Source organism: Loxodonta africana, chromosome 24 (assembly GCF_030014295.1).
Source record: "Loxodonta africana isolate mLoxAfr1 chromosome 24, mLoxAfr1.hap2, whole genome shotgun sequence".
Taxonomy (NCBI): Eukaryota; Metazoa; Chordata; class Mammalia; order Proboscidea; family Elephantidae; genus Loxodonta; species Loxodonta africana.
In genome coordinates, this window is record NC_087365.1 from 34,330,394 (window position 1) to 34,353,429 (window position 23,036).

Below are 23,036 nucleotides of genomic sequence, written 5' to 3' on the forward strand. Positions count from 1 at the left end.
AATAGGAAACCTGAGGTAAGAAGCATTTTATATTCATAGGGCTAATGTATCAAAGCAAATTTAATTTTTACAGTGAGGGCATCAGTCAAAATGTGCTGAGTGTATAAATTTTGAAGAGTCACAACATTAAACAGGACACTCACAAAAGAAAGTAATCTCAGTCTGGTTCTGTATTAATGTTCTATTTCTGTTCTGAATTCAGTGTTCACTGGCACATTAAAAAACTGTTTTCCTAACCACATCCAGTACTAACACTGGCTATGAGATGTGAAACAGGAATGATTCCAGCTTTATTCAGACAACCAGAAATTCTGGAATACCCAAAGAAACAAAACAAAAAGAGAAATAAATTTACCATTTTCACGAAGCTTAAAAACGTATCTCCAAACAACAAAAAGACAAATAATCCAATTAAAAAATGCACAAGGGACATGAACAGACACTTCACCAAAGAAGACATCTGGATAGCTAACAGACACGAGAGGAAATGCTCGAGATCACTAGCCATTAGAGAAATGCAAATGAAAACTACACTGAGATACCATCTTGCCCCCGACAATACTGGCACTAATCCAAAAAACCGAAAATAACAAATGTTGGAGAGGTTGTGGGGAGACTGGAACTCCTATGCACTGCTGGTGGGAATGCTAAAATGGCACAACCACTTTAGAAAACAATATAGCACTTCCTTAAAAAACTAGATGTAGAAATAGCATACGATCCAGTAGTCCCACTCCTAGGAATATATACCCTAGAAAAATAAGAGCTGTCATGTAAACAGACATATGCACGCCCATGTTCACTACAGCACTATCCACAATAGCAAAAAGATGGAAACAACCTAAATGCTCATCAACAGAAAAATGGATAAACAAATTATGGTACATACACACAATGGAATACTATGCAACGATAAAGAACAAGGATGAATCTGTGAAACATTTCACAACTTGGATGAATCTGGAGGACATTATGCTGAGCAAAATGTTACAACAGGACAAGTATTGTATGAGACCACTATTGTAAGAACTCAAGAAAAGGTTTATACACAGAAAAAAGCATTTGTTGATGATTACAAGTGTGAGGAGGGAAGGGTAGGGAAAATCACTAACTAGATAGTAGACAGTGAAGGGAAGGAAAACACACAATATAGGGGAAGTCAGCACAACTGGGCCAAAGAAAAAGCACAAAAGTTTCCTAGACACACCAAACACTTTTGGGGGCTGAGTAGCTGGGAGCAGGGGACCACAATCTCAGGGGACATCTAGGTCAACTGGCAAAATATGGTTCATAAAGAAAATGTTCTACATCCTCTTTGGTGAGTAGTGTCTGGGGTCTTCTAAGCTTGGGAGCTCCCCCCTAAGAGACATCTACTGGTCCCACCCCACCCAGAGCAAAGGAGAATGAAGAAAACCAAAGACACAAGGAAAACATTAGCCCAAAGGACTAAAAGATCACATGAGCCAGAGATACCACCTGCCTGAGCCCAGAAGAATTAGATTGTGCCTGGGTACCACCAATGACCCCTCTGACAGGGATCACAACACAGAGTCCAAGGCAGAGCAGGAGAAAAATGTAGAAGAGAATTCAAATTCATGAAAAAAAAAAAAAAGACCAGATTTACTGGTCTGACAAAGACTGGAGAAACCCCCAAAACTATGGCCCCTGGACACTGTGCTAACCCAGAACTGAAACCATTCCTGCAGCCCACTTTTCAGACTAAGATTAGATGGGCCTATAAAACAAAAATAACACAGGTGAGGAACGTACTTTTTAATTCAATCAAATATATGAGACCAAATGGGCAACTCATGTCCAAAAGTAAGAAGGCAGGAAGGGACAGCAACTGGACAAATGGACACAGGGAACCCGGGTTGGAAAAGGGGGGCATGCTGTCAAATAATGGTGATTACAACCAATGTCAAGAACAATGTGCATGGATTTTTGAATGAGAAATTAACCCGAACTGTAAACTTTCACCTAACACACACACACGCACGCACACAGAAAAGACTGAAAAAACGTATATATCTCTCTCCAGGCTGTCATATATGCAACCCTACTGCCCTGACTACTCAGCCTCCTCCCCTCTATGTATCAAAGTACTACTCCTCTTTTAGGAACTGGCTAAAACACCTCCTGCTCTGGAAAGCCTTCCCCAATCTTCCTAAGTAAAGATTAACCATCTACACACAGTCCCTCCTTTCCTCTACGTCAGGAGTTCCTAATTGGGGCCTTAAATCCCTAAAGCTATCTACAAAGCTTTGAGTACAAATGTATTTTTCAGGGGAGGGGAGTTTTCCTGATATTTACCATAGGTTCTTGACCTAGTATCTGCCTAGTATCCAAATCAGGGCCTACAAACTAGAATCTAGCAGGCCAAGTTTTATTTGGCCAGTACTACTTTTTAAAATTTAAATGTCTTCAGGCAGGACATGGAACCCTGGTGGTGTAGTGGTTAAGAGCTTGGCTGCTAACCAAAAAGTCAGCAGTTTTAATCTACCAGCCGCTCCTCGGAAGCCCTATGGTGCAGTTCGACTCTGTCCTATAGGGTCACTATGAGTCAGAATCAACTCGATGGCAATGGGTTTTTTTTTTTTTTCTTCTTTTTAGGTAGAACATGATTGCTCCAGGGGCGTCACAATTTTCAAAAGTCCCCACTTTAACACTAGGCAATTTAAAACATTTCCTGTTTACTCCTGATCCCTGGAGGCAATGGTGTTTCCAACTACAAAGGTCCTAGGTTCTCCAAACTAGAATCTGCATAGTTGGACCACATTGTCCCATGCCCTTATTTTTATTCATGTATTTTTATTTTTTTATCTGAACTGTACTTTACTGGAATATCATTGGTTAACATTAGGCGCCACGATTAACAAACAGCCTCATAAAACTAATGGCTATACAGAAGCTGCCAATGATGGAATCATTATATCCTACACTGTCTTTCTCATAAATATAATTTCTTACTGGTTTTAGTTACAGGAATAATTGTGCTTTTTTGAACAACTGGTTTATTTTTATCTTATAAATCTGTCTGTACCACTAGCTGCATATGGCTGCTGAACACTTGAGATGTGGCCTGTCCAAACTGAGACGTGCTTTGAAAGTAAAATATACGCTAGATTTAGAAAACTTAGTATTAAAAAAGAATATAAATGTCCCAATAATTATTTGTATTGATTACATGTTGAACGACAATATTCCATATATTGAGTCAAGTAAAATATATTATCAAAATTAATTTCACCTATTTATTCTTACTTTTTAAAATTTTTAAAAATATGGCTACAAGGAAATTTAAAATAACCTAAGTGGCTTCCATTTTATTTCTATCGGGCTATGCTGTTACAGATGCTAAACCATTTGAGTGTTCAATCTTCCCTTATTTGTACTGTCTGCTAGGAAGCTCAGACCCAATTTTGTGATTCATGCATAGTACGGATGGTTTATATTTTCAAAACAGTCCAATTCCTAGATATATTTTATATCTCCATTCTTGTTTTATCCTTCTCTTTCTTACGTATTCTAAATTTACGATCTTGGTAGATTTTACATACTCCATAACCAAAAATCAAACCCAATGCCGTCAAGTCGATTCCAACTCAGTGATCCCAAAGGACAGAGTAGAAAACCGTCCCCACAGGATTTCCAACAAGTGGCTGATGGATTCAAACTGCCAACCTTTTTGGTCAGCAGCCGAGCTCTTAACCACTGAGCCACCAGGACTCCATATACTCCATAAGAGATCTGAAATCCTTTTTGAATAAGAAATAAAATGGAGTTAAACATTTTTTTTCCTAAATTTTATTTCGTTGTTGTTGTTGAGAATATACACAGCAAAATACACACCAGTTCAACAGTTTCCACATGTACATTTTAGTGACACTGAGTACAACCTTCAAGTCGTGCAACCATTCTCACCCTCATTTTCTGAGTTGTTCCTCCCTCCTTAACATAAACTCACTGTTCCCTAAGGTTCCTATCTTTCGAGTTGCTGTTGTCACTTTGATCCCATAACCCAAAAACCTACTGCCAGCGAGTCGAGTCCAACTTGTAGCAACCCTAGAGTCCATACAGTTTTTAAAAGAGCATAATGCTCAAGGAAGACATTTTTTTACTAGTTAAGCTGAACTATCGTTTGGTTTTAAGAAAATGTCAGGGGCCATTTTTGGTTTAAGGTATAAAGGTTATCTCAGGGAAATAGTTTTAGAAGTTTAACCACCCTCCATGGCTCCAGAAAGTTTGGAGTCCATGAGAATTTGAGATTCTTTTCTGCATTTCCCTTCTTTTGATCAGGACTCCGCTACTGAAACTCTGAAAAAAATGTTCAGTAATGGTAGCTGGGCACCACCATTTCTTCTGGTCTCATGGCAAAGGAGGCAGTCGTTAATGGAGGCAATTAGCCACACATTCATATCCTCCTATTTGTCTTTCCGTCCTCTAGGCACTACAGAAAAAGTAGGAGACAGAACAAAAGCACTAAACACATTACTAGGCCAATTAACTGGGATGTCTCATGAAACCCTGACCCTAAACCTCCAAACCAAGGAACCGAATTCCATGAGGTATTTGGCTGTACATAAGCAGCTATTTTTTTTTGTCACTATTGTAAATATGTCTATTATACACCTTTCGCCAATTCAGCTTTTTACAGGTGTACAATTTATTGACAATTACAATAATCAGGTGTGCAACCCTACCCTAATCAATACGATTTTTCCATCACTGTTAACCCACTTTTTTCCCCTCGCTCCCACCCCTGGTAACCACTAAAAAACTTTGGTCTCTAAACATATTTGCCTTTTCTTGTCTTTTATATAAGTGAGGTCATATAATATTTGCCCTTTTTGTGACTGACTCAGCATAATGTCTTCAAGCTCCATCCACGTTGTAGCATGTATTAAGACTTCATTTCTCCTACTGGCTGAGTAGTAGCAAAACCACAATGAGATACCAAATGTACCACATTTGTACCTGTTCATCGGCATTAGATGGTTTTCCACCTTTTGGCTATTGTGAATCCTGCTGCAGTGAACACAGGTGTATAAGTCTCTTTTTGGGTTTCTGCTTTCAAGTCTTTTGGGTATATGCCTAGGACTGGAATTGCTGGGTCATGTTGCTGTTAGGTGCCATCGAGTTGGTTCCGACTCATAGCAACGCTATGCACAACAGAACGAAACACTGCCTGGTCCTCCGCCATCCTTACAATTGTTGTTATGCTTAAGCTCCCTGTTGCAGCCACTGTGTCAATCCACTTTAAGGGTCTTCCTCTCTTCTACTGACCCTGTACTCTGCCAAGCATGATGTCCTTCTCCAGGGACTGATCCCTCCTGACAACATGTCTAAAGTACGTTAAAACGCAGACTTGCCATCCTTGCCTCTAAGGAGCATTCTGGCCACACTTCTTCCAAGACAGATCTGTTCGTTCTTTTGGCAGTCCACGGTATATTCAATATTTTTCGCCAACACCACAACTCAAAGGCGTCAACTCTTCTTCGGTCTTCCTTATTCATTGCCCAACTTTCACATGCATATGATGCAATTGAAAATACCATGGCTTGGGTCAGGCGCACCTTAGTCTTCAGGGTGACATCTTTGCTTTTCAACACTTTGAGGAGGTCCTTTGCAGCAGATTTGCCCAATGCAACGCGTCTTTTGATTTCTTGACTGCTGCTTCCATGGCTGTTGATTGTGGATTCAAGTAAAATGAAATCCTTGACAACTTCAAACTTTTCTCTGTTTATTTCATGTTGCTCACTGGTCCAGTTGTGAGGATTTTTGTTTTCTTTATGTTGAGGTGTAATCCATACTGAAGGCCGTGGTCTTTGATCTTCATTAGTAAGTGCTTCAAGTCCTCTTCATTTTCAGCAAGCAAGGTTGTGTCATCTGCATAACACAGGTTGTTAATGAGTTTTCCTCCAATCCTGATGCCCCATTCTTCTTCATATAGTCCAGCTTCTCAGATTATTTGTTCAGCATACAGATTAAATAGGTATGGTGAAAGAATACAACCCCGACACACACCTTTCCTGACTGCCTCTTGATCTATGGAAAGGTTCCTCTGAGCACAATTAAGTGTTCTGGAATCCCCATTCTTCACAGTGTTATCCATAGTTTGTTATGATCCACACAGTCGAATGCCTTTGCATAATCAATAAAACACAGGTAAACATCCTTCTGGTATTCTCTGCTTTCAGCCGGGATCTGTCTGACATCAGCAATGACATCCCTGGTTCCACGTCCTCTTCTGAAGTCGGCCTGAATTTCTGGCAGTTCCCTGTCGATATACTGCTCCAACCATTTTTGAATGATCTTCAGCAAAATTTTGCTTGTGTGTGATATTAATGATATTGTTCTATAATTTCCACATTTGGTTGGATCACCTTTCTTGGGAATAGGCATAAATATGGATCTCTTCCAGTCACTTGGCCAGGAAGCTGTCTCCCATATTTCTTGGCATAGACGAGTGAGCACCTCCAGCGCTGCAGCTGTTTGTTGAAACATCTCAACTGATATTCCATCAATTTCTGGAGCCTTGTTTTTCGCCAATGCCTTCAGAGCAGCTTGGACTTCTTCCTTCAGTACCATTGGTTCCTGATCATATGCCACCTCTTGAAATGGCTGAATATTGACTAATTCTTTTTGGTATAATGACTCTGTGTATTCCTTCCATCTTCTTTTGATGCTTCCTGTGCCGTTTAATATTTTCCCCATGGAATCCTTCACTATTGCAACTCGAGGCTTGAATTTTTTCTTCAGTTCTTTCAGCTTGAGAAACGTCGAGCGTGTTCTTCCCTTTTGGTTTTCCATCTCCAGCTCTTTGCACATGTCATTATAATACTTTGTCTTCTCGAGAGGCTCTTTGAAATCTTCTGTTCAGTTCTTTTACTTCATCAATTCTTCCTTTTGCTTTAGCTGCTCGACGCTCGAGAGCAAGTTTCAGAGTCTCCTCTGACATCCATCTTGGTCTTTTCTTTCTTTCCTGTCTTTTCAGTGACCTCTTGCTTTCTTCATGGATGATGTCCTTGATGTCATTGCACAACTCGTCTGGTCTGCAGTCACTAGTGTTCAATGCGTCAAATCTGTTCTTCAGATGGTCTCTAAATTCAGGTGGGATATACTCAAGATCATATTTTGGCTCTCGTGGACTTGCTCTGGTTTTCTTCAGTTTCAGCCTGAACTTGCATATGAGCAGTTGATGGCCTGTTCCACAGTCTGCCCCTGGCCTTGTTCTGACTGATGATATTGAACATTTCCATCGTCTCTTTCCACAGATGTAGTCGGTTTGGTTTCTGTGTGTTCCATTTGGCGAGGTCCATGTGTATAGTCCCCGTTGATACTGGTGAAAGAAGGTGTTTGCAGTGAAGAAGTCGTTGGTCTTGCAAAATTCTATCATCCGATCTCCGGCATTGTTTCTATCACCAAGGCCATATTTTCCAACTACTGATCCCTCTTCTTCGTTTCCAACTTTTGCATTCCAATCACCAGTAATTATCAATGCATCTTGACTGCATGTTTGATCAATTTCAGACTGCAGCAGCTGATAAAAATCTTCTATTTCTTCATCTTTAGCCCTAGTAGTTGGTGCGTAAATTTGAATAATAGTCGTATTAACTGGTCTTCCTTGTAGGCGTATGGACAGTATCCTATCACTGACAGCACTGTACTTCAGGATAGATCTTGAAACGTTCTTTTTGACGATGAATGCAACACCATTCCTCTTCGAGTTGTCATTCCCAGCATAGTAGACTATATGATTGTCCGATTCAGAATGCCCAATACCAGTCCATTTCAGCTCACTAATGCCTAGGATATTGATGTTTATGCGTTCCATTTCATTTTTGACGATTTCCAATTGTCCTAGATTCATACTTTGTACGTTCCAGGTTCCGATTATTAATGGACGTTTGCAGCTGTTTCTTCTCATTTTGAGTCGTGCCACATCAGCAAACGAAGGTCCTGAAAGCTTTACTTCAGCCACGTCATTAAGGCCGACTCTACTTTGAGGAGGCAGCTCTTCCCGAGTCATCTTTTGAGTGCCTTCCAACCTGGGGGGCTCATCTTTCAGCACTATATAAGACAATGTTCCACTGCTATTCATAAGGTTTCATAAGGTTTTCAACATATCTGTTAGTTTGTTGTACTGTGGGGGCTTGTGTGTTGCTGTGATGCTGGAAGCTATGCCACCAGCATCCAGATACCAGCAGGGTCACCCATGGAGGACAGGTTTCAGCTGAGCTTCCAGGCTAAGACAGACTATGAAGAAGGACCCGGCAGTCTACTTCTGAAAAGCATTAGCCATTGAAAACCTTATGAATAGCAGGGGAACACTGTCTGCTGGGTCATATGGTAGTTCTATTTTTAGTTTTTTTGAGGAATTGCCACACTGTTTTCCACAACGGCTGTACCATTTTGCATTCCCACCAGCAATGGATAAGAGTTCTAATTTCCCCAGATCCTCACCAACATTTGTTGTTTTCTGTTTTTTTTTATGTAATCTTAGCCATCCTAGTGGGAGTGAACTGGTAGCTCATTGTGCTTGTTTTGTATCTCTCTGATGCCTAATGACATTGAGCAACTTTTCTGTGTTTGGTGGCCATCTGAATGTCCTCTTTAGTGAAATGTCTAGTCAAGTCCTTTGCCCATTTTATGACTGGGTTATTTGCCTTTTTGTTGTTAAGCTGTCTAAGTTTTATATATATATTTTGGTTATTAGATTCTTATCGGAAATATGGTTTCTGAAGACATTCTCCCAGTTGGGAGCTTGTCTCTTCAACTTTTTTGGTGAAGTCTTTTGACGAACAAAATTGTTTAAATTTTTATGAGGTCACATTTATTTTGTCTTTTGCTGTTTGTGCTTTTCTTATTAGATAATCCGTTGTTAAAAGCTAGGCCCAACAGCATTGCCCTACATTTTCTTCTAATAATTTTATGGTTTGAGTTTGCACATTTAGGTTAACCCATTTTAAATTTGTTTTTGTGTATGGTATGAGACATGACTCCTGTTTCATTTTTCTGCATGTGTAAATCCAATTTTCCCAACACCACATGCTGAAGAGACTCTTCTTTCCCCGTTGTACAGACTTAGCACCCTCATCAAAAATCAGTTGACCATAGATGTGTGGGTTTATTTATGGACTCTCAATTCTATTCCAGCTGTCTATGTGTCTACTGTTATACCAGTACTAGGCTGCTTTGGTTACTGTAGCTGTATATATAAAAAAAAAAAAAAGCCGCATAGTACGTTTTAAAATCAGGAAGTGTGCGTCCTACTCTTTCTCTTTCAACATTGCTAAAGCTCTTCAGAACCTCTTGCCATTCCATACAAAGTTGAGGACTGGTTTTTTTTATTTCTGTAAAGAAGGCTGTTGAAATTTTGATCGGAATTGTGTTGAATCTACAGATTGCTTTGGGTAGTAATGACATCTTAACAATATCAAGTCTTCCAATCCATGAACATGGAACATTTTTCCATTTATTTAAGTCTTCTTTAATCCCTTTCAGCAGTATCTTACACTTTCCGTTGTAGAAGTCCTTCACGTCCCTGGTTAGATTTATTCCTAGGTATCTTATTCTCTTGGGTACTACTGTAAATGGAACTGTTTCTCTAATTTCCCTTTCAGATTTCTCATACAGAAACTCAACTGATTTTTGCTTGTTAACCTTGTACCCTGCAACTTTGCTAAATTCTTGTATTAGCTCTAGAAGTCTTCTTGTGGACTCTTTTGGATACTTTTATATATAGAATCATACCATCTGCAAATAGAGATAATTTTACTTCTTTTCCAGTCTGGGTACCTTTTATTTTTCTTGTTGTATTGCTCTGGCTAGGGTTAAACATAATTTTTGTATTTCCACAATATATGGATTTTACTTCTGCAGTACCACTTGTTTCATCCTGCTTTGTTTTATGGCTCACTATTTACATGGTTTACTACATCATGCGCTCCTAAAAGACAGGTACTGTGTCATTACGGAAACCCTGGTGGTGCAGTGGTTAAGAGCTACGGCTGCTAACTAAAAGGTCGGCAGTTCTAATCCACCAGGGGCTCCTTGGAAACCATATGGGGCAGTTCTACTCTGTCCAATAGGGTCGCTATGAGTAGGAATCTACTCGACGGCAAACAACAACATGCCACTATATCTAACATTGATGCACTCCTTTCAAAGTGCCTTCTCATCTATTATCTAATTTAGTTCTCACAATAACCTTATGATGTTAGTATGACCGCTAACTGCATTTCTGATAATAAAGTTAGGCTCAAGGGGGTGAACTAATAGCCACTAAGCCAAGAGCCAGAACACAAAATCAAGTTCTAACACTAAGTACTGGGCTCTTTTCCTTCTACCAAATTGCTTCCTTTACACACCACTCATTCAGTGATCAACACCGTAGACTGTCCTGCTCTTATTTTGTTAACAAGGAAAATGAAGGAACAGGCAGGATCTTAGACTGTGGAGTTGAAAGGAATCTTAAAGGTCATAGGCACCCTTCCAATACCTGCACCCCTTTCACAAGGAACTGTTCACTCTCTGCTTGGATGCCTCCAGAGCTAAAGGAGTTCAGTACCTGCTAAGGCAGCCCAGGCTCTTAACGGTTATGAACTTCTGCCTCCTCATAATTTCTACCTGTTGGTTTTGGTTCCCAGGCACACAAAAAATAAGTCCAATTCCCTCAGTGTCTGAAGATAGCTCTCATGTCTGCCACCCCCACTTGAATCTTCCCTTCTCAAACACTGCAGATGTGATGGAGACATAAGTGGGGCCCCAACAGCAGGGTACTTACACAGACACAGGTATTATACAGGATGCTCAAGCAGTCCTTGGACATTTCATCACTTACTGAAAGTGAAAGGGAATAATTGATTATTTTTCTTATTAAAAAGAGAGTGTAATGTTAAATTTTTTGAACATAAAAACTGTTACTCACAATCCCCTCCAAGATGATTACTTCCTTTTGGCATACCTCCTTCCAGACCTTGTCTACCAAAGATTTTCACAGTGCCCATCAGAACCTACGAACCAATTTGTATACTGCTTTTTGGTTTGACATAGTAGCCATTTTCCTATTACATTCCAGCATCTTCATAATTTTAAACCGTTGTGGTTCCATCATTCAACAAAGCTATTTTCCCTTTTTGTGGCTTGCTTTTGTTAGGTGTTTTGTTTTGTTTGCTGTTTAAGAAGACTACAAATAAAATGATATAGTACATCTGTGTAGCCTTATTACGCTTCTGTTGAGCTGGTTCAACACAAATTTCCAAAAGTAGAACTACTAGAACCTAAAGTATAAGCTTAATTACTCGTTATAAATTTCCATTGAAAGTTCTACCAGCAACAAGCAAGGATACCATTTTTATCAAAGACTTACCCATTATGAGCGCTTTTTGCTTTGTTTTTTTTTTTGTTGTTGTTACTTGTTTTAGGTAGCTGGCTTTTAATGTCTGACTTACTAATTCCAATAAGAAACTAGCTACCTCTTGAGTAGGAACAGGAGAGACACACAAAAAGGAAATTCAGTATTTATGACCCCAAAACCGAGGATGATAAAAGTGAGTATGAATCATGGAGCAAATGTTTTGGTTTGTATTGCTTTTATTTTTTAAAAACTGTGCTCATCCACTCTTACGCTGTTACCATAAACTCTAAAATACTAGGTTTCCCCCTGAGATCTCAATCGGCAAGCTAGCTTAAGAATTGCAGATGCCCTTTATCTGTCGTCATTACCATGCGCTCTACTGCGCTTTTGGCTTGTTTATTTATTTAATGATGTCAGAGCAGGGTGGAACACCAGAACAGTGTATCTCAGTATTTCCAGATCTTCTATTTTCAAAGGGAATTAGAATTCTTTCATTAATCAAATATTTATTCAGTACCTACTCTAGATCAGATGCAGAGTATAGAATGAAGGGGCGAAAAAAAAGACAGTCTTGGCTCTCATGGAGCCTATAAGTCTAATGAGAGGAAAAGAGAATAAATAAGTATACCAACAAGCATTCACACGATGCTACTTGCTACAAGGAAAATAAAGAACATGAAGAACCGATTTAGATACAGTAGAAAAGCTGAGACATGAAAGATGAATATGAGTCCTCTTAAGCACTACCACACATACAAATGAGGTCTTATACAGTACGTCCTATTGGTGTTAGAAAAAATGTACATACACGATGTTTGTAGAAAGGTATTCATCTATTCATCAAACGTTAATTGAAATGATTTCTGGCTTTTAATGCCAGAGTAAATGCATTTACTCTTTCTTTAATTCAACACTGAATACCTAAAAAGAGTATCTGTAACATACGTTGTTATAAAAATAATAGAATAATACCTATATACCTATCGCCAAGATTAAGAAATAATGCACTACCAGAAGACTTTTACTTTTTACTACGCGTACGCTGATAATGACTGGACTTTTTACAAAAAGCACACATTATCTATCTCTTTAACAAAAAACTATTATTAGAGGCCATTGAGTCAATTCCAACTCATGGTGGCTGCATATATGCAGAGCAGAACTGTGCCACAGAATTTTCAAGGCTGTGACCTTTTGGAAGCAGATCGCCAGGCCTGTCTTCTGAGGTACCTCTGGGTGGGTGTGAACCACCATCCTTTTGGCCAGGAGATGAGTGCTTAACTGTTTGTGCCGCCCAGAGACTCCAAGTAAAAAAACAGATGCAGTTTTTTAAAAAAATAAAGTCATTTTACCAGGCTATTCCTTACTTTCTCAGTTAACTATATAAATGAAAAAAGACTTCAAAAAAGACATAAAAGCTTGACGCAAGGACTGTGGAAAGTACAAAGATGCAATTCTTTTAGTAGTTTCCACATTTTTAAAGCACTTGATCTGTATTTCTACCCAGCATAGAATGAATAGTTAGGGGGTGAGGAAGGCATCCCACAGCTGAATGGGAGGCACTCACTCAATGTAAGACATTAAAAAGGGAAAGAAGAGCAACTCATGGGAACTACTGCCACACCAGCAGTTTGGGAAATGAAGACAAGTAGCTGACAGCTATACTTACTTTTCAGTTTCTGTCCCCGGATAGAGATTGTAGGCCTCATAAGAATTTCTACAAGGAGCTATAAAAAAAAGAAAAAGAGAATAAAATCTTTAAAATGAATCTAAAACGCAACTTATAAAACAGTCTTAGCCATGACAACTCATAGGCCAAATATCTGTCACAGTATTATAATGTCGTCTTCTTCAGGGACAGATAGGAGGCGGTAAAATTCACTAGAAGGAGCATTGTACCAAGAGTCAGGAAGCTGGGTTCTAGTCCCAGCTCAGTCATCTATTCCCCATGTGAACTTGGGCAAATCCCTGCCTGTCCCTGGGCCTCACGGTTCTCATTTTTAAAAATAAATGTGTTAGACTAGGTAATCTCTGGGATTCAAAGTGGCTTTAATTTTTTAAAAGCTGTGCAACATTATCACTACTGTGATTCCTCTTTTGCTTCAAGAACATCTGTGCATGTAAACTTATAAAAAGGATCTTAAAAGATACACTGATTTCTACAGAAGCTGGGGGTGAGACATTCATTTTTCAATTTATATACTTTTAATACAACAAATAATTTTGCTTAAACTGTTTAAAATAAGCATGTATTAAAAAAAACATTCTGTTGAGACAAATTAGGGCATTATGATGATAAAGAATCAATCCATCAGAAACATACAACAATTATAAACATATATGGACCTAACAACAAGAGCCCCAAAATACATAAGCAAAAGCGGACAGAATTAAAGGGAGAAATAGACAAGTTAATATTAATAGCTGGATACTTCAATATCCTATTTTTAATAATGGAAAGATAACTAGCCGAAGATCAACAAGAAAACAGAAGGACTGAACAAAATTATAAACCATCTTAGCTTAAAAGATACCTATGGTACACTCCACCCAACAGCAGATTATACATTCACTCCAGTGACACGGATCATTCTCCAGTGTAGATCATGCATCGGGCCATAAAATAATCCTCAAGAAATTTAAAAGAAGTGAAATCATACTAAGTATGTTCTCTTGACCATAACGAATTAGTGGTGATCAACGTACAACTTTGTGAGTATACTAGAAACCACTGTATTATGGTTAAAAGGGTTAATTTCATGGTATGTGAATTGTATCGCAATAAAGCAGTTATTAAAAAAAATCCTGCTAAATAAATTCTAGGTTAATATAAACCAAAAATAAAGGTTAGAGAGGAATACTCCGAAAGTCTTTGAGAGTACACACTTCAACTGGAAGATCAAAGAACGCCTCTGTTCATCTCAAACCAGCAGCAAATCTTTAGAAAAGAAATCCACATTCTTGAGATTGCTCCTGACATGAACGAGACACAACAATTCGACACCCTGAACGGAGAGAGGCTGTGGAATATGCGTTGTTTTAGCCTGGGGCAGCGGCTTACAAAATAAAAAACCTCGACCAGCGCTGGCTGCACTGAGGAGAGCAGTATCTGGGAGAGCGGGGGCCGGGGGCAGCGGAGAGAAGTCTCGTGACTTGTGGCAAGAGTGAAGGCTGTCCTGAACACAGGCCAATTCTGCTTTATGGGACAGAGTTACAATGCTGTTCTCTAGAAAAGCTGATTTATGATCATAGAGGATATACAACTTTGTAGCCTGATCTTTTCATTAAGAATTTTCCTGTTATTATAAACTTTAACATTGTTAATGGCTGCATACACTTGAACCAAGTGGTTGAAATAACCATTATCTTCCTCCTGGTGAATACTTTTGGCCATTATACACAATGCTCCACCAAACATCTATGTATTCAAAGCTTATCAAAGAAGCTAGAGTTCCCAGGTTCCCTAAGAACAACTGTCAATGGGACTAAGAAGAACCTTTCCTCCCCATAAAGCCAGACATGCACTCTCTGGTTCGCTAATCCCTATAGTCATTTAATTTATGCAGATAAGCTTATTCTAGACCTGTTCCGTTGGATTAAATTACTTACTTGGCCCCCAAAGGAATCTGACGCTTTTCACTTTTCATGTTAGAGGCTGGGTCAAGTTGATGAGAAGTGATCTAACCTCCCTCATACTTCTTCCCACTCAACACCCCCTCCAAAGGTCACTACCAGTCTAACTTCTATTTCCACAGATTAATTTTACCTGTCTTTAAACTGTCCAGTTACATAAATGGAATCATACACTGCATTCTTTTGTGCCTGGATTCATCTGTTCAGCATTATGTCTGTGAGATTCACCCAGGCTGTATGGAGTAGCAGCTCATGCTTTTTCATTGCTCTGTAGTACTCCTTACATGAATTTATCACAATTTATCCATTCTCCTGTTGATAAGACATTTGACTTGTTTCCAGTTTGAGGCTATTCACTGTACTATTAACAGTCTCCTTTTTTTTTTTATATGGTTATATGTCTTTTACATGTGTGTTCTGGAAACCCTGGTGGCATAGTGGTTAAGTGCTACGGCTGCTAACCAAAGGGTCGGCAGTTTGGATCTGCCAGGCGCTCCTTGGAAAGTCTATGGGACAGTTCTACTCTGACCTATAAGGACACTATGAGTCGGAATCAACTTGACGGCACTAGGTTTGGTTTGGTTTCGGTTTTATATGTCTTTTGAAGGACATATGTAAATACTTCTTTTAGGTATATAAGAAAGGGGAGAACCGTTGAATCATACGGTATGGGTATGTTCAGTTTCAGCAGATAAAGCCAAACGGTTTTCCAAAGGGGGTGTGTAAATCTACACTCCCAACGGTAGTGTATCAGAGTTTCTACTGTTCCATACTCTTGCCAATCCTTGGGGTTGGCAGACTTTTTAACATTAGCTATTTTTATTCTAGCGGGTGGGTAGTGGTATCTCATTAAGGTTTTATTTCTATTTCCCTGATGATTAATGAAGATGAACACATCTGCATATGTTTAATTGTTGGTGGGGCTGTCTTTTATGAACTGCCTATTCAAATCTCTGGGCCATTTTCTTCTGGGTTTTCTTTATTGATTTTTAAGGAGTTCCTTTTCTTTTCTTGTTATGAGGCCACTGTGGGTAAGTCCTGTTACAAGTAGCTTCTTTCTCTCTCTGGGTTGTCTTTCAACCTCTTAACCAAAAAAAAAAAAAAAAACCCAAACTCATTGCCGTTGAGTCGATTCCGACTCATAGTGACCCTATAGGACAGGGTAGAACTGCCCCATAGAGTTTCCAAGGAGCGTGGTGGATTCGAACTGCCAACCTTTTGGCTAGCAGCCGTAGCCCTTAAACACTACGCCGCCAGGGTTTCCTTCAGCCTCTTAGTGGTATTTTATTTCATTGTATTTTATATATATATAAGAAAACATTTGCCATTACAACCATTTTTACGTGTACAATCCGGTGACATTAATTACATTCACCATGTTGTATAATTATCACCACCATTTCCAATTTTTTTTTCATCACCCTAACAGAAACTCAGGACCCCTTATGCAGTAATTCCCCATTTCCCCTCTCGCCAACCTCTGGCAACCACTAACAAACTTTAATCTCAATACATCTGCCTAATCTAGATATTTCACATAAGCAAAATCATATAGTATTTGTCCTCTTGTGTCTGACTTTTCTCACTTAGCGTATTTTCAAGGTTCATCCACGTCATAATATGAAGCAGAACTTCATTTCTCTTTATGGCTGAATAATATTCCAGTGTATGTATACACCACATTTTGTCTATCCACCGATCTGCTGATGGACACGGGTTATTTCCACCTTCTGGCTGTTGCAAATAAGGCTGCAATGAACACTGATGTAAAAGTATCCGCTTTCAATTCTTTCGGCTATAGAATCTAGGAGAACTGCTGGGTTTTATGGTGATTCTATGTTTAACTTTTTGAGGAACCGCCAAATGTTTTCCACAGCATCAGCCCCTTTATGGCATTTTTTTAAATAAACATAAGGCTTTTATTGTAGAAAATATTTATCAATGTTTCTGTTTACAATTAGCATTTTTTGTGTCTTATTTAAGAGCTCTGTCTGTCCCTATTCCAAGCTAATGAAAATATTCTCCTATTTTGGCTTCTTGAAACTTTTTGGTTTCACCTTTCATATTTAAGTCTATATTCCATCTGGAATTGATTTCTGTGTATGGCATGCAGTAGGGATCAAGGTTAATTTTTTTCTACATGGATATCGAGTTGATCTAGTAGCACTTATTATGAAACCATTTTTTTCCCATTGGACTGCACTGACACCTTTGTCATGGGCTAGGTGACTACACAGGAGGCTCACAGTACTACTAAGCCCAATTCTAACTGCCAGGTTAGGGAAATGAATAGGAGAAGGAAAAAAGAAAAATGGGAAGAAAGAGGAACCCTGTTGGTATCAAGGAACCAGATCCACCTTGGATGCTGAACACGGGGGACACTTAAATAAACACTCCATTACCCTCACAAGATACACAAGCTACCAAAATTCAGAATACTCCAGAACACCAAAATCAGATAAATTCTTTGATATTTCAAGGGCTCTTATTTCAAAGAACTGTCCTATGTTTGGAAAATACACATTTCAATTGCTTTCTGATCTACATGTAATTTAAACATACATCTCTACGAATGGGGTAAAACATTAAGCAACGCAGCCAATGGGAAGAAGGATGGATGACTATGTGGATGAAGGCAAGTCAATTCATCTCTGTGTGTCTATTTTCTCAAAACAACATGAGAGACCCTTAAATTCCTTCCAGGTTCTCTATGCCCCTAGAAAAATTTGAGACTGGTAAAAAGTGGTTAGATTCTGGATCTATACTATAGGGAGAGATAACAAGATTTGCTAGAAATGAGATGCGGGGTATAAGAGGAGAAGAGGAATAAAGGATAACTCCAAGGTTTTTGCTCTGAGCAACCGAAAAGATGGTGATGCCATTTACTGAGATGAGGAAGACTGTAGGTGGGGTAAGTTGTAGTTAGGGGAGATGAGAAATTCCATTTGGAACATGTTACATTTGAGATGTCTATTAGGATAACAAATGGAGATGTCAAGTAGGCTACTGGATGTAAGTCCAGAATTCGAGCAAGAGGTCTGCTCTGGAGTTATAAACATGGGAGTTGGCAGTATAAAGATGGTATTAAAAAGGCGTAAGTAAAAATGGTATCATCAAAGAAGCAATTATGAACAGGCAAGGGAATTCAAGGACTAAGCCTTCAAGACTCAAATGTTATAATGGTCAGGGAGAAGAGGAAGAACCAGCAAAAAATTGAGGAGTGGTCAGTGAGGTATGAGGAAAATTAGGGGAGTGTGGTGTCCTGGAAGCCAAAGAAAACAGTGTTCTAAAAAGAAGGAGGCCATCAACTGCGTCAAATGCTGCTGCTAAGTCAAGTAACACGACAACTAAAAAGCCACCATTGGATTTAGCAAAATTGAGCTCACTGGTGACCTTGCCAAGAGTGGTCTGGTACAGCAGTGGGGTGAAAGCTAGACTAGAGGGCATTTAAGAGAGAATGGGAGAAGAATTAGAGACCTTAAGTAAATACAACTCTTCCAAGGAATTCTGTTGCAAAATAGAATTTTGCTGAGATGAGAAATAGAATCAAAAGAGTTTGTTTTTCTTAAATACAGGAGAACTAACAGCATGTTTTTAATGCTAATTAAGAACAATCTGGTAGGGCAGATAGTGCAGAAAAGAGAGACTTGCTGAAATGATGTTTTACCTCATAAGGCTATTATGAAAATTATTAAATGAGATAAATTGTGATGATGAGATTATTAGTGATTACTAAATTATTAAAAGGGGGCAACGATATCTATCACTTATCAAGTACTAAGTATATTATTACTCTTAAACATTTATTAAGCAGGCATCATGCTAACCCATTGCAGTAGAGTTGATTTCAAGTCATAGCAACCCTACAGGAAAGAGCAGAACGGCGTCATAGGGTTTCCAAGGAACGGCTGGTGGATTCGAACCATCACCTTTCAGTTAGCAGCCAAGTATGCTAGGGGCTAGGAATATGATCAATCATGATCACTACTCTCAGCTTACGAACTACTGGTATAGACAGAGAAATACAAAATTACAATTCAGTTTGGTCAGTGCTATAATGGGAATCAACCTGAGTTTTACGGGAATACAAAGGTGGAAAACCCACACAGACCTAGGAGGTGGGAAGGGTGACTGGAAGACTTCTGGGCAGAAGTCAGATCTTAGCTGAGAAATGAATACTAAGTGTGTGCACCAGGGAAGGGACTGGAAAGAGAGTGTTCAAAGCAGGGAGAACATCACACACAAAGGCTCTAAGGTGAAAGTCCTTCCAGCTGACTGGAGCACAGGGCTGTAGGAGGGTCATGAGAGAAGCTGGAGAGATCTGCAGGGCCCCTGTAAACCATTTTGAGAAGTCTGGAATTTATCCTGAAAGCAGTCTGGAACCTACCGTCAAAGGTTTAGGAAAAACAGGAGGTGGCTTGAAATAGCTAATGTGGAGAAAAGGAAAAAATGTGACTGGGGAAAACAGGATTCTGCCGGATAACTGAAGGTATAATTCAAGCTGGAAACAATGAATTTACAGTGGCACTGATCAACACTACAACATGATTTTCACCAACAGAGCCAAGCATCACTTGGGCAAAGAAAGACGCATTGGACAGACCCATGGCTGCAGTTTCTCTAAACAGGTAAAATGGAACGCAATGGGACAAGGGAGTATAGGATTTTGGCAAGGGTGGAAAAACAGACTGTGGAGACTAAATCAGATAGGGAAAGACTGAAGAAGGCTGATGGGGGGTAGAGGAGAGTCACAACTCCAGATTCGGAAAAATTAATTCCACGATTCCTAAAAACTAGTAAATGCCATCTTAAGGTCTATGCTTGCAATTTCTGAGAAGTCATAGAGAGCAGGGAAGATACCAGAAGACCGTATCTTTAATGGGGGGGGGGGGGGGGGCGGGGAAACTGCTGCAAAAGAAGAAAAAAAAGTTTATTAAGCTGGAAGTGGATTCTGGCCAATTCCATAGATTGGTAACCAGGGGACTAAGCAATTAGAAAAATCTGTGATCACTAGAAAATAGCAAGGGTTCACCAAAACAAAACATGTCAAAACTTTAATTTCCTTCCTTTCTTGCTTGGGTTCGTAGACTGGAAGATTAGATGGGGGAAAGCTAAAGACACAGTAAACATAGTTTGTGGAAAGGCAGTTGACCCATACCTTTATGAAAAAGTATAGAGGTATTAGATGAAAACATAGGTGCCCAGTGTTGATTAATCAACAGTCAACTCCTAAACATTTTGTTTTAGAAAAGGCGGCTCGAATAAATAAGAAGGCATATCATGTTCTTGAACAGAAATACTCAATATCATAAAAATGTCAATTTACTCTAAATCAATCCAGTCATTTAAGGTAGTAATGCCAACAAAAAATTTTAAAATTATACAAGCTGATCCTGAAATTCATGGGCGGGTACGGAACAGCCATGAAGATTAGGTGTTGCAGGTGGAAGGAAAATACATGTTAGGAAGGACTAACCCTATCATATGTTAAAATGTTATAAAGTTACAATCTTTAAAACCAACTGGTACTGTGGCATGAAAACACTGAATGGTAGCTCAGAAAAAGAGCACAAAATAAACCAAGTATGTGTAGGAAAATCAGTATACGATAAAAATGACATTTCACATCAGTGATGGGGGTAACGGCAGGTATCTGGGGAGAAAAAAAAGTAGGATCTCAACACCTTACTCATTACACCTAAATACATAATGAAGGGTGCAAAACTTTAAACATATACAATGAAAACATTAAAATATCAGAAGGGAATAATCCAACAGGTGGAAAAGCATGAAACAAAACTCTGAAGGCATAAAAGCAAAGACTGATCAATCTGACAGCCTAAAGAGTAAACATTTCTACATTTAAAAATACCATAAAGTCAAAATACAACTGACAAACAAGGAAAAAATTATAACACCTATGACAAAGGAACTCAAAAAATTAAGAGTCCTTACAAATCAATGGAGCCCTGATAGCACAGCTAGTTAAGAGCTCAGCCACTAAGCAAAAGGTCAGGAGTTCGAGCCTACCAGCTGCTCCTTGGAAACCCTATGGTCGCTTTGAGTCGGAATTGACTCAACAGCAATGGGTTACAAATCAATAAGAAAACGGCCTAATAACCAAATAGAAAAAGATGCAAAAGACATTAATAGGCAACTGGCAGAAAAGGTAATACTTATAAACACATAAAAAGGTATTCAATCTCAGAAGGAAGTATATTTTTTAAACTATGAAAAAATACTATCTCATCTCTGCTTAGTAAATATTAAAAATACTCAAAACATACTGTTTGGTGAAAGGGGCTTCTGGGTGCTAGTAATGTTTTATTTTTTATCTGAGTGGTAATGACAAAGGCGAATTTATTTTGGAGTAATTACTGGTGTACTTTTTGGTATGCGAGTTATACTTCAATAACAAAGTCCGTAACAATACACACTGTGTTGGTGATGGCCCGGGTAAACAGATGTGATAGCGCAGTTAAACAGATACTCTTATACTTTGTTGTTGCAGGTGTAAGTTAATAAAACCTCTTAGGTGTAAACTGGCAAGCTTACAACAACAGAAGACATATGCTTTGATAGCAAAGGTATATACTCACATGTACATGAAAGTGCTTAATGAAGATCTTTACTGCAACATTGTTCATAATACCAAAGGTATAAGAAAAAATGCTCATCGATTGGGGCCTGGGCGAATAAATTATAGTGTAATCATATCATGGAATACTAGATACCTATTTAAAATAATGAGGCAGAGTTATATTTACTGAAATGAAACTATCTCCAAGCTAGAGATACAAAGCTACATGGAAAAAAGAAGGCACAGAACAGTGTATCCACTAGTTAGTATGCAGCTCTTACGTGGGAGAAAATCACCCTAAGGTGGTGGGGCTGGGGGCTGCACACGCACATACAGAGAGGGCACGTTTGGAAGGACGTACAAGAAACTAGCAATCACTGCTGCCTCTGAGGAGTGGACACTAGGAAAATGGGGGAGATACACTTTTCACTGGTATCTTTTTTTAAAAGGTGGATATACTATCAACTCAAATAAATAAAATTTTTCTAAAATATGCTGCTTCAACACAGGTGAGCACCACTGAGCTTGTAAAAGTTAAATTTTTGAAATGTGTGCTATAAATTCTGAGATGTTTTCCTGACTCTCATTTCAAGAGTTAAGTTCTGAAACCATTTAGTAGTAGTAATAGCAGCAGTGATAATAAACAGCTACTTACATCAACACCTCCAAACAAGTCAAAAATATAAGTATTTGGATAAGTAGTTTCTTGGGTAAGTTTCCTCTCTTCAGTAACAAATGCCATAGCCTCCATGGAGAGAAGAGGAGAAATTTCCTAGTTAAAAAAAAAAACAAAAAGTATACAGACATTCAGCTCTGGTATCTAAAAGACCAGAAACCAAAACATCAGAACCATTCGATCAACCCAAAGAACTGTGAGAAATAAAAGGTGGTAATTTCAAGTTACTAAGTTTTAGGGTGGCTGGTTCTGCAGCAACAGATAACCAAAACACCTCCAGTAGGAAGTCCTCCCAGAGTCCCCTCTGCCAGAAGCAATCTGCTGCCCTTTTGAGCCCCCAAAGCCATCTGTAATTCATTTGTGGGATTTAGCACTTTTACTTCCCAACTGTTTACAAATTTACATTACTTCTTCCCTAGACAATCTGCTCCTTGAAGACAAGACTAGAAAGGAGTTCTCTTTATAGGCCTCATAGGTCCCAAGATGCAGCATGCGTTAAATAAAGGTGGTTTATAGGGTTGTGGTGGTGATATTTTTAGATGCCACCATAGTGGCTCTCAAATTTGAGCCACAGAATCCTTTGTTTATACAGAATAAAGCTAATAGAAAAAAAAAAAAAAAGTCTTATTGAAATGTTGGTATAATAATAAAGGTAGTAGTAATAGTTAATTTTTATGTACGAGGCTTGGTTCTAAGCATTTCAGGTATTATCTCATTTAATCTTCACAATACTGTAAGTTACTACTATCCCCCCACACTTTACAGATAAGGAAATTGAGGCACAA

General features: G+C 38.9%; 1 protein-coding gene across 3 annotated transcripts in view; it reads right to left on the reverse strand.

Moving 5' to 3' along the window:
• The window catches only part of TRPC4AP (transient receptor potential cation channel subfamily C member 4 associated protein), an 82,576-nt gene that overhangs the window by 37,857 nt on the left and 21,683 nt on the right, over window positions 1–23,036 (reverse strand). For 2 of the 3 annotated variants that reach the window (XM_064276011.1, XM_010591634.3), the window contains exons 3-5: window positions 22,231–22,347; window positions 13,032–13,089; window positions 10,790–10,845 (exon numbers count right to left, since the gene is read on the reverse strand). In XM_064276011.1, coding sequence (XP_064132081.1) covers window positions 10,790–10,845; window positions 13,032–13,089; window positions 22,231–22,347 — 231 coding nt within the window. The remainder of the gene's footprint in view (window positions 1–10,789; window positions 10,846–13,031; window positions 13,090–22,230; window positions 22,348–23,036) is intronic. The other variant, XM_064276012.1, reaches the window with a different exon arrangement.